General features: G+C 40.1%; 1 protein-coding gene across 1 annotated transcript; it reads right to left on the minus strand.

Annotated features, from left to right (window-relative positions):
• Positions 1–1,892: 1,892 nt before the first annotated feature.
• wnt5a (wingless-type MMTV integration site family, member 5a) lies at positions 1,893–10,156 on the minus strand. Its single transcript, XM_067394136.1, has 4 exons — positions 10,044–10,156; positions 6,584–6,831; positions 2,569–2,861; positions 1,893–2,351 (listed from the first exon to the last, which is right to left on the minus strand). Exons 1-4 carry the CDS (start codon positions 10,154–10,156, stop codon positions 1,893–1,895), a joined length of 1,113 nt encoding a protein of 370 aa, XP_067250237.1.
• Between the last annotated feature and the right edge of the window lie 2,977 nt (positions 10,157–13,133).

Here is a 13,133-nt window from a genome sequence, read left to right on the forward strand (position 1 = left end):
GTGGTTGATTATGATTTCACTTTTTTAGCTTTAGTTAGTGTGTAATGTTGCTGTTTGATCATAAACAACATCTGCAAAGTTACGACGCTCAACATTCAATGCAAAGGGAGATATTTTCTTTTACAGAAATCGCTGTTTAAGGACTACAACAAATGGCTGGTAGGGACTACAATGAGCTTCTTCCTGAGTTGGTGATATCACTAACCCTAAAATTTACATAAACCCCGCCCCCGAGAACACACAACAAAGGCCATGTTGGCCATGTTGGGCTGCTTTAGAGAAGAGGAAAAGTTGTTGTAGTCGAGTGTTGTTGATGCCGTCATTTTATGCCGGACTGCTTCACAAACGAGGGTCAATTCAACACAAAAGATGAACATGACGGCACATGCTAGTGGATGAGTTGAATCAACTCCACAGCAACTACATCAATTTATCCACTAACCATTCAGAAACGTCTAAAAGTTGTAACTTCTTCCTGAGTCTCTCCATCAGTGTCGACTCCCGTTTGAACAATGTAAGGCTGAACACTTTCCTCATTTTGGCTGCGTGAGATTCTCCAGCTTTGTTGTTGTTGAGCTGTTAAAGCTCCGCCCTCTTCTGGAGCGGCAGCTCATTTGCATTTAAAGGGACACACACAAAAACGGCGTGTTTTTTCTCACAACCAAATAGGGGCAAATTTGACAAGCTATAATAAATGATCTGTGGGGGATTTTGAGCTGAAACTTCACAGACACATTCTGGAGACACAAGAGACTGATATTACATCTTGTGGAAGGGGCATAATACAGTAGGTCCCCCTTAAATGGTGAGAACAGTGTGTCAGCAGCCATTAGGTGCTCCCCATACAATTGGAGCAGATCTCTCCACTTTTTAGTGCCACAGGCAATTTGAGTAACCGAAAACAACAATAAACCAGCCATCTGCAATGTCAGTGTTGATACTTGCATATTTACCCGAATATGTCATAGATATCCCCTTTTCAGTTTGATCTTCCACTATATGTGAGAGAACATCCAGCTAATAAAATGAGATCACCTGATAATATTTTGATATATTGGCAAAAAGTATTGATTTATAAAGAAAACAGATATGATCCTAATTCTGAGTATATGAATTTTTGTGTAGTCCATTGGTAGTGTACATTTGGAATATACTTCAAATCTACTTTACTCTTTCCCCACCAATGATTGAATTTTCCGAAAATCCATGTTTTCACTGCTTTATGGTAGGGGATGTTATTACACATCCACTGAAAGAGTACAGAATCTCCGGATCAAAACACAGGTGAAGAAGAAGCAATTGATAGAAGCATTGCTGACGCACATGTATCATCAAACATTAAACAGCATATAAATCAAACGTTACTGAATGAAATGATGAACCCATGAAGAGGAAACGACTGTGAAGCTTTGAGGTATTGATGGACTCGATCTACTCCATCTGTGTTTTCATCATCGCTCTGAATCCCGACAAAGTCTTTGATTGTCTCTGCTTTTTGCATGAAAACTATGAATCTTACCCATATTCAAGTGGATGCATGAATCAATTCATCAAAAAGTTAAGGTAGATATTTTTAAGGTAAACAGGTTTTTATTTTGCATTGTGGTTCCTCATGTGAAGCCCCCAAATGAATGGATAAAATCTGGATCATGCCCACGACTCTGTATTTGAGCTATTTTAAGTTAAAAAAATAAATGAGAAAAGAACCATCTGAGAAAATAAATATATAATGATATTTGCAGTTTCTTTATATGCCTTGTACATAGTACTTCGAAATTGATAGAAAGAAAGCAATCTGTCTCTGTCACAATGGTTTCAGCTCTATAAATATAATTTATTTAGTTGTTCCTTCTCTTCCTCTTTCGCATGCTCTCATTACTCGCAACACACTACTACTTGCAAACAAACTGGTCGACTGTGCGCGAACAGCGCTTGCATTTGACGTAGCAGCACCAGTGGAACTTGCAGTGGCAGCGCTCGACCAGCTGAACCTTGTACTGATCGTAACCTCGACCGCAACACATGAGCGCGCAGCCGTCCATGCCTTCAGACGTCTTGTTACAGAGGCGACCTTGAGTTCCTAAAGAGCCAGTAGACTTGTTTCCTATGCAGTAATCCGGACTGGGGTCTATGTACACCAGATCGTTGCTAGTAGGAGAGTTAAATTTGGAGTGAACTTGAATGAGCTTTCCACGGCTGTTCAGCTTCATGGCAGCGGCGCTGTCGTATTTCTCCTTCAGAGCATCGCCCACCTTGCGGAAATCCGCAAGTTGCAACCAGCATGTTTTAAGGCTGCAGGAGCCGGACACGCCGTGACACTTACAGGACACGTGGGCGAGATCTGATGCCAACTGTGACAGAAAGAGTTTATTAGATAGAAAGAATCATGATAAAGTGAGATGCTAAGGATGGTGAGAGCTTGACTCAAGAGTTTTCAGTCCATGTCCAAACCGTATGTCCATCCTTTAGTAAGAAGAATCTTACTAAAGGATGGACATATGTGAAGAAGAAAATCTCATGGAAGCTTTTCTTTCTTAAAATTGCGAATTTTTGTATTTGCTGTCTTACCCTCCGTCCCGCCTCATTGTTATGAAGGTTCATCAGCAGTCTGGCACTTTCCACAGAGCCTTTGGCGAAGGTTTTTTCCCGTTCACGGGCATCCACAAACTCCTTGCTGAAGCGGTACCCATAATTGAGGTTGTCACCGCAGCCGCCCCACAGCCAGTCTCGCGGCAGATCTTTAGGTCTCGCCGCCCTGCTGCAGCCGCAGCTCGACAGCTCCCCCTCTCTGCAGGCGCGACTCACTGCATTCACCACACCTGCAGCACTGATAGCGTATGTGAACGCTGTCTCTCTGCTCCCTGGAAAATTCACATTTAGCTTTCTTTATTTGCTTTTATCATGCTTTTACAATGAGAAATAAATCTTATGAACACTGGAATGAACAGGAGCGTAAAACTCAGTTCCTGGAGGGCCACCACAGCCCTGCAGAGTTTAGCTTCAGCCCTAATTAAACGCACCCGATTCCAGCTCAAGTCCTTTAGGCTTATTTGAAAACTGAGCAGGGTCAGAACTAAACTCTGCAGGTCTGCAGCCCTCCAGGAACTGAGTTTTGCACCCCTGCTGTAGGACGAGGAAGTGCAGATAACAGATGGCATGCTATAGAAGGGAGAGAATTTTATCCACTCATGTTCATTTATTTGGAATGTTCATTTTGTCAGAAAAAAGGTACAGTGCTTGTCACAAATGTGCAAAGGTAAAAAAAGGTACTAATATGCACTTTTAAAGTACTAAAATGTACCTTTAAAGGATTAGTTCGCTTTCAAATAAAAATTTCCTGATAATTAACTCACACCCATGTCATCCAAGATGTCCATGTCCTTCTTTCTTCATTTGAAAAGAAATTGAGGTTTTTGATGAAAACATTCCAGGATTATTCTCCTCATGGTGGACTTCACTGGCCTCCAAATGGTTGAAGGTCAAAATTACAGTTTTCAGTGCAGCTTTAAATGATCCCAGACAAGGAATAAGGGTCTTATCTAGCGAAAAGATTGGCCATTTAAAAAAAAAATAAAGTAAATGTATATATGCTTTTTATGAACAAATGATCACCTTCCAAGTGGTTCCGCCAAAACCACACTTTTGTATTCTTCAAAAAGCTTACGCTGTATGTCCTACAGCTTCCCTATTCTACTTACGGAAAAAAATGGAACTGGCGCTGTGTTCGTTCCGTGAGTAGTATAGGACATACAGCGTAAGCTTTTTGAAGAATACTGAAGGCGGAATGGCGGAAGCATATACAGTTGTATTTTTTTTAGAAAATGACCAATTGTTTCACTTGATAAGACTCTTATTCCTCGTCTGGTATCGTTTAAAGCCCTTTGAAGCGGCACTGAAACTGTAATTTTGACCTTCAACCATCTCGAGTCCATTGAAGTCCACTATATGGAGAAAAATCCTGGAATGGAAAATCATTTCTTTTTGACTGAAGAAAGAAGGATATGGACATTGTGGATGATGAAATTTTATTTGAAAGTGGACTAATCCTTTAAGGTACTAATATGCACCATTTAGGGGTAAGTAAGGTACAAAGATGTACCTTTTCACTTTTGTACCTTAGGGTACTGCCCCAGTGACAGGGCCGTACCTTTTCCTTTTTTTCTGATAGTGCATTCACCAAACTAAACTGGTTATCGGTTGAATTTATCTTGATGAACACAGTCCTGCTCAATTGTTTTTTCACATTAGAAAAGCTGTTTCACTCAGAAATATGTCACACTACTAAGTCTACTAAGTTACATGATGACTTTTAGTTTGATCAGCAGGATACTATTAATGAGAACATTTGAAATCAAAAAACAATAAGATATTGACGTAATGACATACAGTAATATTTATTTTGACTCGGACATAACTCATTTAAACTCGATTGGTTGAAGACTCGGACTCGAATAAGGTGGACTCGAACACAACACTACTAACAGCCTGTGCCATCTAGAGTTTCATGACAGAACTTGTAATTATACATAATTATACATAATTTACTGTTATTTCTGGAGCAAGTACATACGGTAACCTGTAACTATGTCACCTTAAAATAAAGTTACTTTTCTTTTTTCTTTTTTTTTTTTTTTTTTTGCAGTTCCAGAGTGGTTAATCAAATTGGTTATAGCTCAGTTGAAAGAAACATTAAGTAATATTAATAACAAAGAAATATTTCTGGAATTGAGTGGCCATGATCAAAGATGGCAGCAAATCAAATCACGTACTTCTCAAAGTCTTGCACCAGACATGGAACATCCATAAAGAGGAATGGGAATGGGACTGTGAATGCTCACAGGTAGCTCCATCCATAGGGATGTATTGGTGCATGTGTTGGTGGCTTTTTAGACTAACTTGTTTAATTGGTTTTCTATGGAAGATGATTAGGGCCAAGCAATAATAAAAAAATAAAACCATCTTGATATTAAAGTTGTTCAATTTCGAGAAAAAAGTCTAAATAAAATGTTGAGAATAAACTAGTTAAATTACGAGAAAAAAGTCGATAAATTACGAGAACAAATTCGTTAAATTATGAGAAAAAAGTTGTTAAATTACGAGAACAAATTCGTTAAATTACGAGAATAAATTTGTTAATTTAATGACTTTATTCTCAACATTTTATCTTATCATTTAACTTTTTTCTCGAAATTTAATGAAACTTTCTCATAATTTAACAAATTTGTTCTCGTAATTTAACAACTTTTTTCTCATAATTTAATGACTATATTCTCAACATTTTATTTCAACTTTTTCTCGAAATTTAACGACATTTTTCTCATAATTTAATGAATTTGTTCTCGTAATTTAACAATTTTTTTCTTGTAATTTAATTACTATATTCTCAACATTTTATCTCGACTTTTTTCTCGAGATTTAGCGAGTTTATTCTCAACATTTTATCTAGACTTTTTTCTCAACATTTTATCTAGACTTTTTTCTAAATATTTAACAACTTTAATCTCAAGGTGTTTTTTTTTTTTATTATTATTGCTTGGCCCTAATCCTCTTCCGTAGTTTTCAAAGAACAAATGACTGAATGATTCTTCCCTCCATGTTGGAGAGAAAACAGGTTGCATGTTGATCTGCCAGTCATGGGTCTTTCATGCTCTGCACTTGTTTTTTGCATAATGATGCATTTAATAATTAATGGCTATTGTGCTATTCATATCATTACAAATGTTCATAATGTTGTTGTAGATTAAATATAACACAGATAACATTGAATAAATATTTTTCAGCAGGTTAGAAATTGATTATTAATAACTCAAAGCTAAATAGCTCAAAAGACTGTGCACATTGGGACTTGTTGGAATTGGAAATGAATGAAAATTTGAAGTTTTTGTCTGTTTGAGTTCATTATTAAAAGAAACAAAAGACAAACCCAATTTTGATGATGCCTGGCCTCTCTTGATGCGACAAGGTGCTTCTATGGTGTTCTTTTTGGGGCATAATTGGTGTGATCTAGGATTATGGGGAAATGAAGACTTGTAAAGCTCTAAGGCTTTCCCCTGACTGTCCCAGAAAAAGCTTTGAGAGTGTCGAAAACAGTGCCATCTGGTTGCTAGTAAAAATAAAGCAGCCAAAAGCCTGTGAAAGAATCTCCATCAGATGAAGCAGCCACCACACACTTCATAGATAGTTTTAATGTTATTTGCACAAATGTGTGTGTGTGTGTGTGTGTTTAATTTCTCTCTCTGATAAATTAATGTACCCATTAAAGTGTAATAATGTACATTTATTCTTCATATTACTTTTATGACTGGGTATTTAAAAATGTAATTTAATGAATTTGAATGAAAACTCAAAGTAAGATCTGGGGTTCGAACATTCCGATACGCAATGTGATTGGACAGAAAATAAGGCTTTGTTTGTCGTCGATCACGTGATTCTGTGAAACCAATACACTCCCCGATACGGGGCTTCACTGGAGATTGTGCTTTGTGTTTGATACGTGCCTCAAAGCTTCAGTGTCATGTGTAACATCACGAGTGTGATCATTGTGAACCGTTGTTAAAAGGAAAAGAGCTGCCTGAAGTCGTACCTATCTGCATGACTCTGCCGAACACTGAGGAGTTGTCCACTGTGCTGCAGTTCCAGCGGCGCTGGCGAAACTGGTATTGGCATTCCTGGATGCCCGTCTTGGCACCCTCTCCAATGAACTGCATGTGATCCTGGTACAGCTGGCAAAGCTTCCTCTGACCTTTGGACAGTCCTTCCAGTTGACTGCACAGCGGCTGACCTCCTATGATATACGCCTCTGGTATCAGGAGGGGGTTCATAGCTAGAGACCTGAAAACATGCACACACATTAACACACATTCAGAACAGAATATTCATCTTCCAATAATTTTGAGATGATAATATGTTGATTTAGTTTGACATGACTGCTGAAACTAAGGTCCGACGCCAAAATCACTCCAAATTCCTGACTTGATCTTTTGTCTCTTGACCACTGTAGTCAAGGTATGCGTTCTTGAGAATTTCATCTTTGTTGGTAAATACAATAACCGTGGTTCCCTTTCATGGGAACTGTCGACGCTGCGTCATGATGCTTTGGGAACGCCTCTGTGTGATTGCGTTGTGAAGCACTCTTGTATCTAACCAATGATGTGACGAGACGTCAGAAGCGGGTGACGTCATGGACCAGGAAACTATAAAGCATACCCAGAACAAAGAACGCTAGCTTCTGTTGTCTTCAGCAAGCGCTCAAAAGTCACAATCTCTTTGTCTGAGGACAAGAGTATCAACGTTCACACCACGCATATATATATATATACAATATTAAGAATGGTGGATAAGCAGCAATTCACCAAGTGTGTTCATCCCTGCACCCGATTCATCAGGGGTGGGGATACACATGAGATGTGTGGTGTCTGCATGGGAGTTGAGCATGCCCAGGCAGCTCTCGAGGGAGCAGTCTGTGTGCATTGTAAGAAGCTCACTCTCAGGACTCTGAGATCATGCCGGGCACTCTTTGATAAAAAGGATCAGGCCGAGGCACAGCGGCGGCTCCATTCATGGGGTTCACAGATGGATCTGACAGAGGGGTTAGAGACGGGCCAAGCCTTATCTCTGCCTTCACCTGTCAGAGCCAGTGTCTCTCCTCTGGTGGCAGAAGCACGCGCTGCGGTTTCTTCCCCCCGGATAGAGACACCGGTGCTTCATCTATCTTCCTCCGAGGAGGTAGATGTGATGAGCATCGAGACTGGTGATGAGGACCCGCCATCCTCATCTCCAGCCTATGAGGAGCTCTTGGAGGTAGTGACCAGGGCAGTAGACAAGTTAAAAATTGACTGGCCCGCAGAAAGGGGAGAAGTAAAAACGAAAAGCAAACTTGATGAGCGCTTTCTCCCCGCATGGTCACTACCCCAGTGTCGGAGTCTGCCCTTCTTTCCCGATCTCAGAGGTGTCGAGATTGTGGAAGAGGCCAGTACAGTATCGTGTTTTCAGCCCCCAAACGTCAACGTACAGTATCATCATGGGGCTGAAACAGCATGGCTATGGGACGATGCCTCGGGTTGAAGAGACGCTCGCGAGCTATCTCTCACCCGAGTCCGCATCGTCGTTAAAAACCCAGACGCTGCACACCAAGCCATTAAAGACAACATCGGGCTTGGTGGGCAAAGCTTATTCGGCGGCAGGTGAGGCAGCAGCGTGTCTTCACACTATGTCTATACTACAGGCATATCAAGCCGACCTGCTGGGGAAGATAGATGAGAGCGGGGAAGCCACTTTTGAGTGTATTCAGGAGTTGAGGAAAGCGACTGATCTAGCTCTCCGGGCCAAGTCAATAGGCCATTCTATGGCAGCCCTGGTGGCCACGGAGAGGCACCTGTGGTTAAATTTGTCCAATATAAAAGACAGGGACAAAACCACGCTTATGGATGCGCCGCTCTCTCCGGTGACGCTGTAACATCAGTCGTCGAGGGGTTCCAGGAGACGAAAAACAATCAGCGGCGTTCCAAAGATTTCTTCCCTGCCGCATCAAACATCACCCCAAGACTGCTGAGTGGGAGCACACGTCAACGAGCTCCTCCGCACACACAGCGCAACAGAAAGCCAGTATGACCACCTGCACTCCACCGCAGAAAGCATGGGGATCGGTGCGGTCAACACAGGCAAAGCCTTCGAGGGGTAAAACGGATCTGCGGACCGTTATTACCGCCAAGAAGGCTTCAAAAAGGTCCTGACGCTTGTGGTCCAGGACCTACGAGGGCAGAGGGTCCGGTGTTAAAATATTGGGCACCCGTCCCTCTTCGGAAACCTCAGGGGGCCGTTATGCCAACCCTGACACCCAGTGTGCGTCAGGGCGCAGGAGACTCCACCGACCCTCCGAGGGGGGCCGTTTATCACTTGATTCGTCTGTTCTCTGCCAGTACGCCGTGTCAGAACACCAAATCAAGTGCTCAAAAAACACCAGTGGCCAGTCTTAAGAGACTGGCTCCCTTAGTAAATTTTCTGGTAGAATGGAAACTTCTCCCGAATATTTCAAAATGGGTGCTGCACATTATAGAAAAGGGTTACAGAATTCAGTTCGGGTCTCGCCCGCCCAGATTCTGACGTTGTGGAGACCATACTCCACTCCAGAGCTCCCTCCATGAGGAAGCTGATGCGTATAAATGGAAATTGTTCTCTACTTGGTGTAGACAACATAATGTGGACCCCATCCACTCTTCTCTTAGCCTTGTGCTTCAATTTCTCCAAGAAAAATTCTTGGATGCTTTATCTCCTTCAACCTTGAAGGTTTATGTTGTGGCCATCTCGGCCTATCATGCTCCTTTGGGGGATTTCTCAATGGGTCGAGACCCCCTTGTTATACACTTCCTCCGTGGTACCCTGAGGTCGAGGCCTTCAGTGCGTACAAGGACTCCGACCTGGGACTTGGCTGTGGTATTAGGCTAGAGGCTCCCTTCGAACCACTAGAGGAAGTTTCAGAGAAATTCCTCACCCTAAAGACCATATTTTTATTGGCTATTTCATCTCTTAAAAGAACAGGAGATCTCCAAGCACTTTCAGTTGCTCCGTCGTGTCTGGAATTCGCACCTGGAATGGTCAAAGCGTTCCTGCACACTAGACCAGGCTATGTGCCTAAGGTCCCCACCAACATCCTGGGTCCCATTGTACTTCAGGCCTTCTATCCTCCTCCGTTTACAACTTCGGATCAGGAGAAACTCAATCTGCTTTGCCCAGTGAGGGCTTTAGATACATATGTCCACAGAGTCGTAAAACAGATCAATTGTTTGTGTGCTACAGGTCTCCTAGGAAAGGAGGTCCAGCATCTAAGCAGAGAATGAGCAAGAGGCTATCTCACTTGCTTACGAGGCGGCTGGACCATTAGCTGTCCTTGTCCACTCTACTAGGGGTATGGCAGCCTCAAAGGCCTTAATGTCAGGAGTATCCATTAACGACCCCTTCCTTCAGATTAAGACCGGATCCAGGCCATGACCAAACATACTATGATGACTATGAGTAGGTTCAAATAGGTTAAAAGAAGCACGTACCACCACGAGTTAGCTTCCACAATCACATGCATAAAGAAGGCACAGAAGGTTATGGCGAGCACAGCGTGTCGTGTGTCCGTGACTGAGCACGTCAACTTCAGCTTGACCATCATTCCGGCCTGAAGAAACAAGAGGAAGAGTTTAGACATGCGGTTTAGACATGTCTAAATTGCAAATGAACTGAATTAGTTCACATGAAATGCACAATTCAAAATGTAAAGTATGAATGCATGTATCAGGTAAAATGTATTTATTTTCTATAAATATACATGTAATAAAGCCCACTGGTTATAGATGTGCATACTGTGTTGTGCATATATTATACATTAATCTTATAATAAACTTTAAATTGGTTACTGTTAAGTTCCCCAAAGTATAAAAAGATTTTGATTTCTGTTTAAATAAGTCCTAGCCTATACATTGTCAGGTATGGCCCATAATGATGTCCTGTATCTGAACAGCATTATATATTATATATCCTGTATAAATCAATCCGACCCTCACTGAATCAGTATGGCACTCAATTTGTCCCCTATTTTTGTCAGAGAAAAGAAAAGCTTAATGTAAAAGTAAAATCTAAATGTAAATGTTACAAAGGTCAAAACAATGTCAATACAAATGTAAAATGTAAATATTAAATATAATTTTATATGTAGATGTAAATTAATTTAATAAAAAATTATGTATTTTTTAACTTTATTTTATTTTTTTCCCCATTGCTTATAAATATCTTTTGTAATGTGTTTTTATTTATGCCTATTTTATACGCCTTAATTTTACTTATGTAAAGCGCTTTGAGAAATGACTTTTAAAAGCGCTATACAAAATAAAGTTATTATTATTATTATTATTATTTACAAGTCGCCTATATGCCAAGTCAATGGTCATGGATGTCCTTGAAAAGCTTGTCTTAGAAATGAAGTGCTCTAAAAGCAAGTAATATATGTTATTCCTTCAAAGAGACTATAGAAGATTGGATGTAGAATCAATCTCGTTAAATAAAATAAAAAATAAATAAATACATGAATTAATGATGGACATGTAAAACTGAAACCGCTGGAGCCGCAAGATGGCGCCATAAACAACTAATCGTAGATGACAAACTTCATTCCAGATAGATAGATAGATAGAAAGAAAACACTAACAGAAACAATTAGATCGTTTATAGAACTTACAAGATGTTCCTGTCTGTCCAAGATGGAAATTCAGTTTATTAACAATTCAGTTTTGCTTCCCGTTTTATTCGTCTCAGGAAAATATCCGCTCTGGGCTCTGTATTATTATTATTAACAGAAGGGAAGATTGATTTTTACAAATGCAATCCCAGTGAGTGTTTCTCAAAGACTTTTAATAAATACTCTCAATGCTGCTGAAGTTGACTTTTGCTTGTTTGATTGTCTGGATATTTCTATCTTTCTCCCCAAGATCCATAAAAATGGAAATCCAAAGAAAATCCAAACGTCTGCATGCTACAAAAAAAATCACAGTTAATTTCTCCAGTGTTATTCCAGGAGACTCTTCGCTATTCATTCTCAGTGCCCTCGAATAGCCTAAAAATATGTATTCTCCATCTCGCATATGCTCCTAAATCCGCAAAATCTTACAGGCTCCTTGCGTCAAAGCATTTTAATTGTTGCCGAGAGTAGCGGTCCATTGTTGTGCTGTGTTCAGACAGAGTCTGGTGAAGTGTGATGAGCTGCACAAGGATCTGCGGAGTTTTTTGTTTTCACACTACAAACTCCGCCTGTGATGCGCGCGCTCAAAACACTCGACCTCAAACCTTTACCAGTCCCAAAACTAGAAGAACTAAACCTATCATCAGCCACTGATGACTGCTCATATTATACGTGGGTCATTCCACAATTGCGTTGGCAAACGAGGCACAATATTTAAAAATGTTTTGTTTTTAAATGTTTTATTTTTAATGCTATGTAAAAGTATTTAAAATTTGTTAAATCTTAATAAAATAACGTTGTTGTTTTTTTGTTTTTTTTTAAACAAATATCTGGTATCACAACCACTATGTATGTGATGTTACCAGTATTTTAAGTAAATTACTAGTTTAAGAAAAAAATTATAACTTTATGTATTGAGTTTAAAGGTGCAGTATGTATGATTTCTGTCCGCTAGAGGTCGCTAGAGGCCTATTCAAAACAAAGGCGTAGCTTGATGACGGCAAGTTTGAGTGCTGAATCTTGGGACATGTGGTCTTCACCTCACAGCCGGTGCAAAAGAATAAGGATTGGAGTCAGGCAGAAATCATGTTCATGGATGTGATTATTAACGTTACTGTAGTGTGAAGCAGAGCAGGAGCGAGTGTTGTGGAGCTGAACGAGGAGCTGGAGCGATTGATCAACACATGCCTCACGAGCAGCGGGACTTTTATTATGACACAGTCGCCGGCGCTGTTCTGCTTTTCCGGTCATGAGTATGAGGTAACAGCTCTGTTTATCATATTAGATACATTTGAGACTGTTGATAATTATGTTATAACATTATTCTGTGCGTTCGCTCGCTGCTGTGAGACACTGTTACACACTGCAGTAAGATAGATCGATTTTACAATATATTAAATGCTGGATGTCTTGTGTTGATAAATGGCATGCAATTAATTTTAAAATGTATTGTATGATGGAGAAAATTCTGTATTACTGTTACTAAAAATAAAGCTGCATCTGATTGTATGTTAGCTACTTCAAAAAATAGGCATGAGGCATGGTAAAGCATGGTACTCACAAAAAATCAAGAAAATTAGATTTAAACAATAAGACTAAATGTGTTGAGCTATAATAATTTGTTTTCTGTCTATAATATAGCAAAACAGTTGTCTATTAAAACATGTAAATATTAAAGCGTCTTTGGTGTTTCCATGGTTTCTACAAAATAAACCGGAAACCGAGGGTAACGCGGGTATGACGCCATTGACAGGCGACTCCTCACACGTCTCGCAGCCTTGGATAAAACTGCAATTTTCTCACGATTTACAAATAGTTGAAAACATTTGGGATATTGTAAGTACCAAAATATAGTGTTATATGTGTTACCTAGTGGTTTTTGGATATTTTACTGCAAAAATATTACATTTTGCAC

This window comes from Chanodichthys erythropterus, chromosome 9 (genome assembly GCF_024489055.1).
Source record: "Chanodichthys erythropterus isolate Z2021 chromosome 9, ASM2448905v1, whole genome shotgun sequence".
NCBI classification, from domain to species: Eukaryota; Metazoa; Chordata; class Actinopteri; order Cypriniformes; family Xenocyprididae; genus Chanodichthys; species Chanodichthys erythropterus.

What these genes read in the sequence shown, in the direction of transcription:
- wnt5a (XM_067394136.1), bottom strand. Translation starts at nt 10,156, where the DNA reads ATGATGGTCAAGCTGAAGTTGACGTGCTCAGTCACGGACACACGACAC. An exon ending in GTGGAAGCTAACTCGTGGTG is followed by an intron (nt 6,832 to 10,043) that starts GTACGTGCTTCT and finishes GCATGTTTTCAG; the next exon opens with GTCTCTAGCTATGAACCCCC. An exon ending in CGGCAGAGTCATGCAGATAG is followed by an intron (nt 2,862 to 6,583) that starts GTACGACTTCAG and finishes TGAATTTTCCAG; the next exon opens with GGAGCAGAGAGACAGCGTTC.